Genomic DNA, 8,520 nt, shown 5'->3' with positions numbered 1-8,520 from the left:
TTCATGTCTTTTGTTCATGTCTTTGGTTCATTTCTTTTGTTCATTTCTTTTGTTCATGTCTTTTGTTCATGTCTTTGGTTCATGTCTTTGGTTCATTGCTTTTGTTCATGTCTTTGGTTCATTGCTTTTGTTCATGTCTTTGGTTCATGTCTTTGGTTCATTGCTTTTGTTCATGTCCAGCCTTTAATTAAATAGTTCAATTATGTCTGATTTTTTAAAATTTCTTTCTTTCTGACACTCATGGAATTATATTTAAGAATAATTGTTAATTATAAGTAAGTACTTGAGTAGGTCTCTAATGATATGGTTATAGTAATAGTTATTATTGTAAAAAAAAAATATAGAAGAGGGGTCTCACAAGCATCCATTAAATTGGGCCCTGTAATGTATTTTTAATTTCTTTACTTCTTTTTGGATATGAACTCTAAAATTTGTGACATTATAAAATACAAAAACATATATCTATAAGAATAAACAAGGTTGCCTGAATCAGCCATGCTTTTGCATATACATCTTTGCTTATAATAACATACGTGAACATTGAACAATTTCATAAAGTATAAAGCAGTCACTGGTGTAGAATCCAGAGAGATGTCCGATTAACTGGCTGTTTATGCATGAGGCTGCAAAGCCTGTTTGAAACTCAATTTATATATATATATTTTTTTTTTTTTTTTTTTTTTTTTTTTTAAACATCTTCTACAACAGTTCTTGGTCGTAAATTTATCTTTCTGAAAAGTTGCACACCGTTAAGTTTGTTTCAGAACCTTTCTGCTCCGTTCCCAATTTTTAGTAATCTATGATGTTCTGACCTTCACCTACCACTTCCCTCGTTATGAAGAAAAAAAAATAATTTCTCGATGATAGGCCTACTGTACCTAGATCTTCTTAACGATAAGAAAAATATACATTTAGCTCAAATTACTTTCGCCAATATTCAATTTTTTTTCTTTCTCAATTTGCCTGACTTTCGAAATGAGATCTTTAAATAATTACTTATAAATTAAGCCAACATTTCGACATCTGTGTCACAATTTATTTTTATCTTGTAGATCCCAAAGCAGAATTTAAAACAAGAAAGTCAATATAGTTTATCAGACCACATGTTGGCCAGTTTTTTTGGCCTTTTTCTTCTTGCCGATTTTCGGCGCCAAGCACAGGCATTTAGGAATTTGGTCCAAGCAGTTTGTTCTTGCAAATCTATCATAGGTAAAATTGAAGTAGCCTTCGCAAGACAAATGCTTGACTAGATGTTTGCTGGGGACTCTCCTGGCAAAGTCTTCCATTTTCTGCTTGTGAGGGTCGATAATAATTTTGTTACTGACTTCAGTATTCGTTAGCTGCATGGCTCGCACGGCTAAGAAGAAGAAAAAATAAATACGCGTAGTCAAAATATCATGCACTACAATCTTATCTGGAGGCGCGTGGCTGATCGGTAAAGCACTTGGGTCCCGGGTTCGAATCCTAGTGAAGACTGGGATTTTTAATTTTGGGATATTTGCCTCTGAGTCAACTCAGCTCCAATGGGTACCTGACATTAGTATGGGAAAATAAAGGTGGTTGGTCGCTGTGCTGGCCACATGACACCCTCGTTAACTGTGGACCACAGAAACAGATGACCTTTACTTTACAGTCTAACATAGTTACTCAAACTATGTGTCTAGAGAGGGCTATTACCCCAACATGTAGTTTATAATCTTAGGCCTGACTTAGACGGAAAGAATATTACAATGAAAGCACCAATAACACTATACATTAACACTGCACAAATATCAAAACACAGCCTAATCAAATTCTCTCAAAGAAACAATTTACAGATGACGGCGTATTTCTTATTCCATATTCTAGGACAAATTCATACTAGTGCTCCTTCTTTCCCTAGTTTTCTTAGAGTTTGTGAAGGGGTGCCCAAATCAGCCATGAATATCATTGCCTTAGCTGAAAGTCTCTAATTAGCATGGCTTGACGTGGATACGTTTGATGTAACGTCTGTAATTTATAAGATAAGATAGTCTAAGTCTACAACTTCGTCCTGGGTAACGATTCAACCCCCCCCCCCTGTTTTTCTGCTACTCATGAGAAAGTGTGTTATTGAATGATTCAAAATATTACGCTACTCACCATAAGTCGATGATTGCACATCTGATTCTACTCACCTTGAGGTATGCTAATGGTTGTCCAACGAATACAGTTCATCTTGATATGAGGAAAGCTTAGGATCTCGTATCAAGCACCACTTACCTTAAATCAACGATAGCACATCTAATTCTTCACCTTCAGTCAATGATTGTTTGAGAAGTGCTGGTAAGCTTTAAGAAACAAGTGTACACAGCCAGCTATTTGAAATGTTGCGCCTGTCTCCATAGTATTATTGGGGGCACTCCTAAGTGAATCTCTAAAAGTACCCACCTTGGGGGGCGCCCCCAGTCTCCTCGTCGTACTCATCGTCGTCGTCGCACGCCCCATCGTCCTCATCTGTGTCGGCACCAACACAGACGACATTGCTGGTGTTCTCGTCTCTCCCATCCCCCTTGGACCCGCCAGCATCATTCCTGTGTCTGCCTCTGCACGGCCTGGTCACATCGTCTTTGTTAAGTCTGACGTCTGCAATTGATGGAAAAGGCAAGCGAGAATTGACTGCATTCACCAACATGAAGGTCGCGTGATAATCGTTGATAAAACAACGAAAAATACCCGTCACGTGATATCCATTGTTAATTCTAACTAGGTCATAAGTTGTTTAGAAGAGATAGTGAAGCATGTGGCTCAATGTTGTTTGTTTACAATTGGTGAATGATGGGGGGGGGGGGGAGTCCAAATTTGAGAATCCCCCCGGGCCTTCACTTGAAATGGGGGCCCCAAATGAGTGTCCGAAATTTTCTTTTACATTAAATATTACGCCATTATCTTATTTCATGATGTCGAATGTCAAAATGCAAGGGGGGGGGGTCCTAAAGAGGTCACCCCCGGGGCTCCCAAAATCCTAGCTACGCCACTGGGTCCGAAGTTCAGCGACAGCGATATCTCCATTCTATAAGCTATTTCTTTCGTAAAAGCACAAGCCTATATAATTGCTGACGACGACGTGTTTTGACCCCAATAGGTTTATATCCTGAGTAAAATTCGAAAGAAAGGTAAATCCTGGGAAGTGTTGAAAATGAAAGAGGTGGGAAGGGTATGGAAATCTCAGGTGCCCTGAAAATTTAAATAAAAACATTCAGGCATTATGCAAAATGAAATAAAACCCAGGTGTTTCGTTATGAAAACGAAAATACCTAGGCATTACGCAAACTAAAATACCCAGGTGTTATGTAAACTGAACACACAAAAAAAACAACAACAGGTGTTATGCTAATAGAAATACCCAGATATTACGCAAACTAAAATACCCAGGTGTTATGTAAACTGAATACAAAAAAACAGGTGTTATGCTAATAGAAATACCCAAATATTACGCAAACAAAAATACCCAGGTGTTATGTAAACTGAATAAAAAAAACAGGTGTTATGCTAATAGAAATACCCAGATATTACGCAAACTAAAATACCCAGGTGTTATGTAAACTGAATAAAAAAAAAACAGGTGTTATGCTAATAGAAATACCTAGATATTACGCAAACAAAAATGCCCAGGTGTTATGCAAATTAATGTGCGTTTTCTTGTTTCATTGTTAATTAAAAAATCAGGAATATTGAAGATAAGATAATTTTTATTGATCCAATCAAATGGAAATTCAGTTTGACTACAATTGACAACCTCAGCGTAACTACTGTACAATAACAATATAGTTGCAAATACGAACAATATTCACACATGAAACACATACACACTCACAACCAGCGATTTATGAATTATACTTCTATGTACTTCTCGATGACGACAGATGATCATGTAACACTCTGACCGATCAGATCTGATGTAACAGTGGTTTAATGGGTGCAAGTTATCTTTAAGAGTAGTGAGTGTTTTGGAAAGGCATCCTTCATGAAAAAGCTCTTCAAGTCTCAACATTTGTCATTGCTACAGCTTATCGTGTCTTTTCTGACCTGATTTGATTATTTGAAAGAGACCCACCTTCTGACCTACTTTTTTGAACAGACGGACTACTTACAACATTTAGGCGTATCAGCGTAAGGATCTGGCCTGCCAGTCTCTTGGTTAGATCGCAACACCAACTCACTGCTCTGACCTGTAGGGCGTTAAATCTGAACATCGTTAATTGTATTTCATTGAAACAGATGTCTGCCTGGTCTTGTGGTATGCACTTCGGGCTTTCATTCTTCCCCTGACGTGCCGCAGGATGTTAAGGTCAAGGACGTTATCATCTTCCTTTCTGAAGAAACGCCTAAAACTTATAAAACAATATATGGCAGGGGTTCTCAACCTGTGGGTCGCGACCACCTTGGGGGGGGGGGGGTTCGAATCACGATTTGCCAGGGGTCGCCTAAGACCATCGATAATTGTCTTCTCTTCTATTGCTGAATGTGTGTGCATGTGTTGGGGGGGGGGTCGCGCAGAGTTGGGGATTGTAAAAAGGGGTCGCCGAGCATAAAAGGTTGAGAACCGCTGATATATGGGATCATTATCTAGATATCTAGGCAAGTGAGGACTCTAATTTCAACGAAGGAGCGCGAGTAGAAGGCAGTTTCTCATTACCCGCAGCCGAAGCACTGGAGGCCTATTTGATCTGCTACAGTACTTGGCTGCAAGCAGGGGCGGACTGGGTATCAAAATCTGCATGGGCATTTTTATACCATCCGGCCCATAATATGTATATAAGATGGGCATCCAATTCTATACCTCCTCGAAATCATTTTGATAAGTTTAATAAAGTATCCCTTTCAGACCTTGCTATCTATTGGGGCAGGTGATGTAAAGGACGTATGTTTCTGTAAAGGTCATCTGTTTCATTAAATGCCATCTATTTTTGTGCCCCACGGTTTACGAGGGTGTCATGTGACCAGCACAACGACCAACCACCTTCACTTTCTCCCCAAGTAATGCCAGTTACCCATTAGAGCTGGCTGCATTCAAAAATTATAATTCTCATTCTTCACCAGAATTTGAACACGGGACCCCTCGGTTCGTAAGCCAAGCTTTTCCACTCAGCCATCCATCCTCTTGTCTGCAGGTGCAGGCTCTTCATTAGTTCGGAAAATGTGTTCGATTTGATTAGTATCATACTGTAGAGTCAATACAAGATTGTTTTTTTTAAACACAACGCTCAAGGGGTCACTTTTATTAGAGAGTATTGTAATACCTTTAACAATACGTGTCATGGTGACATCCAAGCGGCAATTTCGGTGGCCCTTAATACCGATCCAATTGGGTACCGGCCGACCGGCATTTGCCCAAATGCCCATATAGCCAGTCCGCCCCTGGCTTCAAGCACAACTTTTCTTAACTTACACGTGCATGAATACTTTCATGGAAAAGGGGGAGGGGGATAACATCTGAACTAAAATGTCTTAAGTTAAATCAAGCTACGCTTTATTTCCGAATATATTAACAGAGCATTCTCGGAAACAGTGTATGGCCAAAAATATGAATGAAATATGTTTGTATATGTTTTACATGATTAGGATGTTCCTTCAGATTTCAAAGATTATTTCATCCCTAGCCCAAAACCTTCCGCAGAACGACGGGGGATGGCAGCGGGCAGGGTTCAAACACGGGACATTCGAGACCACCGAATAACAACCCAGAGCGCATACCACAAGGCCAGGCAGCTATTCGTGTACTCAAAATCTCATTTTTAGCATAGAAGCAGCATGTCATTTGTGTAACTATAAAAGTATTTCACAGAACTAATGAGATCAAAGACTGGACATTAGCTATGACCGGATGAGATCAAGGACTGGACATTAGCTATGACCGGAAGAGATCAAGGACTGGGCATTAGCTATGACCGGATGAGATCAAGGACTGGATATTAGCTATGACCGGATGAGATCGAAGACTTTACATTAGCTATGACCGGATGAGATCAAGGACTGGGCATTACGAGAACAATGTCACAGCTGCAGAATGTTTCCAGCGAAACAGCAGGTGTCGACACAGTTCGGGATCAGCGGCATCACATGTTCTTCAACGGTGTAGCACTGTATGCTGCAAGCTACTTCCAAGTTAAATTCCGAAGCCTTTCCGATGTTTGGGCATAGCTGCAAAGCAGCAGAGGTTTGAATTCAGAGTTATCTTTCTCCTAGGAGGGTAGCCAGCCAAGGTAGCGAGCCTCTCCTGCCCCGAATCTTACAGGTTTAAGAGACAGTCACCTTTCCCCCTTCTCCTGTCAGTGACAACAGTTTCGCCGGACCCAATGTCTGAGCCACACGTGAAGTCCAGGAGTTGGACTGTCAGAGGCGACCCTTATGCAAATTTACAGCACGAAGAGCTACACCCTTACAGAGCCAGCAACGCCGCTGATCCCAAATTTGCCGTTCTTTTGGATACATCAGCTGTGTGGAGAGGGCGGAACTGCTGCGTGGGCGACATCATTCCGACCTTAACTAAAGTCCAGCCATTCATCTCGTTTCTATGGGACAATCCATAGTCTCTTCGCAACTGAAAGAGTACATAGTAGCCTAGACATGGAAAACTGTACACAAAAAAGCTCACCAAAACAAGAGTACTTAAACTTTCTCAAATCTTTTATCTCTGAGACTGAAGATTTTGTCTTTTCTTTGTATAACTTCTTGTGTTCAGTGTTCAGCCTGCACCCGGTCTGTTCCAAATACGGCTGGCTTTGCAGGGTCGTTATCTTCTGACCCCGATCTAAGATGTAGACCTTCTTGTGGCCTATCTTGTGGCCTGTCTTGATTTTAGTGTTGGTCAACTGAGAATTGGACAAGAGACCAGATCTGTCTTTCAGAAATATTCGTTCACACATAGCTACTGTACTACAGGATGCTACATACTTTTTTTCATCCGATCCTACAAACTAACAAAGTTATTCTTTAATCAGCTTACATAAACACAGATTGTACTTCGCTTCCATGCTTTGTACATGATCTCTTGATTTTTTTTTGTCCTGGTCTGCAATAGGTTCTGAAGTCTAATAAATGAGTAATTTTTTATTAATTGACTTTTTACATGCTATTTTAATTAAGAACTTTTCTTTAACGAGTTTTTATTATTTCAAAAACATTTAGACCAGATCAAGATCAAAGTTGGATATATAGAGCCTTCACATTTTTCACTCATAGTCTTTTACATACAAATATAAATGTATAGTTTTTCATACACAGCGTCAACAAAGAAGAAATTAATATGAACAGTTGCCATTTATTCTCTGTATTTTGTTTTTTATGTGTTCAAAATGTTAGAGGTAGCGACATGACATTCAATATATTAAATTTGAAGTGCGCAAAAAAAAGTGTGCATATTGTGCGTGTGTGAGAGAGAGAAAAAAACAAATTCTGATAGCATCACGGTGTTGAAGCCTTGCCAGTATGTGGAGTTAAAGCCCCTTACACATAACTCTATTGTTGGAGGCCGATGTGAAGACTACATAATCTTCAAATACAAAAACAAAATTTAATAAAATACTCAGAAAGACACAAAGATAAAGACACATTCCTCGTTCCATATGCTAGGACAAATTTGTACAAATACTCCTTCTTCCCTAGTGCTATTAGAGCATGGAATGGGTTGCCTGAGCTAGCCAGGAAAACCAGTGACTTGGCAGAATTTAGGTCGTTGGTTAATATGCATGACTAAATGCATGACGCGTAGGACGTAATCATCTTCTTTTTGAAGTAACGTCTGTATTATATATGATAAGATAAGATATGATAAGAAACACTACTTAGCATTCAACAGCTGCGCTGGGTCGGTTACCTACCCCGCACGGGGGATGACAACACGCCAAAGGCACTCACCCTCAATGTTCGGACTCGTAGATATTGCCTTACAATATCATGGTGTTGTGATGTAGAACTTTAACATTTAGACCAAGTGAGCTTGAAGAATTTCCCAATAAAAATGGACCAGGTTTAACTCTTTATATTTGTAATTATTTTTCCACTTTGTGACAGAATTGTTATTTTTTTCACATTTGTACAGTCTACCCTGTTATTATTTAACTTCAATAACATTTTTGTTTGTAATCAGAAAACGTTACTTTTGGTATAGAATTAAAGGAGAATATGCCTGCTCTTTTTACATAACACAAATTAAAGTTTAGAAAACCAAACATTAATTTAATTGAATGAGGTCAAATCAACGATGATATCGTTAAGTTAGTAGTAGTAGGAGAAAAAGCAGGGTTTGAACCCTGGACCATCGATAAATCTGAACGACACTCCAGCGCGCAAACCGCATGACCAGGCAGCCATTATACTGCAAGGGTTTGAGCCAGCAGCCATTATACTGCAAGGGTTTGAGCCAAGGAGCATCGAGATAGCAGTCAAGAGCTCTTACCACACAATGTGCCAAATAAACGTAAGCGTAATCTGATGTAGGTCTACTTGTACAGGATTTAGATCTATATTTCATTTCAAAAGATATCTTTGATGTAATAA

At 39.4% G+C, this 8,520-nt stretch overlaps 1 protein-coding gene across 3 annotated transcripts; it reads right to left on the bottom strand.

Moving 5' to 3' along the window:
* Window positions 1-1,021: 1,021 nt before the first annotated feature.
* LOC106058431 (uncharacterized) lies at window positions 1,022-7,300 on the bottom strand. 3 transcript variants are annotated; one of them, XM_056037193.1, is made up of 5 exons: window positions 6,968-7,300; window positions 6,617-6,833; window positions 4,113-4,190; window positions 2,410-2,604; window positions 1,022-1,357 (listed from the first exon to the last, which is right to left on the bottom strand). In XM_056037193.1, the coding sequence occupies exons 1-5, from the start codon at window positions 7,004-7,006 to the stop codon at window positions 1,095-1,097; spliced, it is 792 nt and encodes a 263-aa protein (XP_055893168.1). In that variant the 5' UTR covers window positions 7,007-7,300; the 3' UTR covers window positions 1,022-1,094. The 3 variants fall into 3 exon arrangements, 2 of the variants coding, with proteins under 2 accessions (XP_055893168.1, XP_013071316.2); XR_008779174.1 differs by having other exon boundaries at window positions 4,113-4,206; window positions 6,617-7,300; XM_013215862.2 differs by having other exon boundaries at window positions 6,617-7,300.
* Window positions 7,301-8,520: the final 1,220 nt, after the last annotated feature.

The sequence above is a fragment of the Biomphalaria glabrata genome, chromosome 8 (assembly GCF_947242115.1).
Source record: "Biomphalaria glabrata chromosome 8, xgBioGlab47.1, whole genome shotgun sequence".
Lineage (NCBI taxonomy): Eukaryota > Metazoa > Mollusca > Gastropoda > Planorbidae > Biomphalaria > Biomphalaria glabrata.
Note: the sequence above shows the minus strand (reverse complement) of the source record. Positions and strands in the feature narration are given on the sequence as shown.

Excerpts from the sequence above, each read along its gene's own strand:
- LOC106058431 (XM_013215862.2), bottom strand. The coding sequence starts at position 6,887 with ATGTGTGAACGAATATTTCTGAAAGACAGATCTGGTCTCTTGTCCAAT. Across the intron at positions 2,605-4,112 it reads CGCTGATACGCCTAAATGTT|ACGTCAGACTTAACAAAGAC; the intron begins GTAAGTAGTCCG and ends CATCAATTGCAG. Across the intron at positions 1,358-2,409 it reads GACTGGGGGCGCCCCCCAAG|CCGTGCGAGCCATGCAGCTA; the intron begins GTGGGTACTTTT and ends TCTTCTTCTTAG.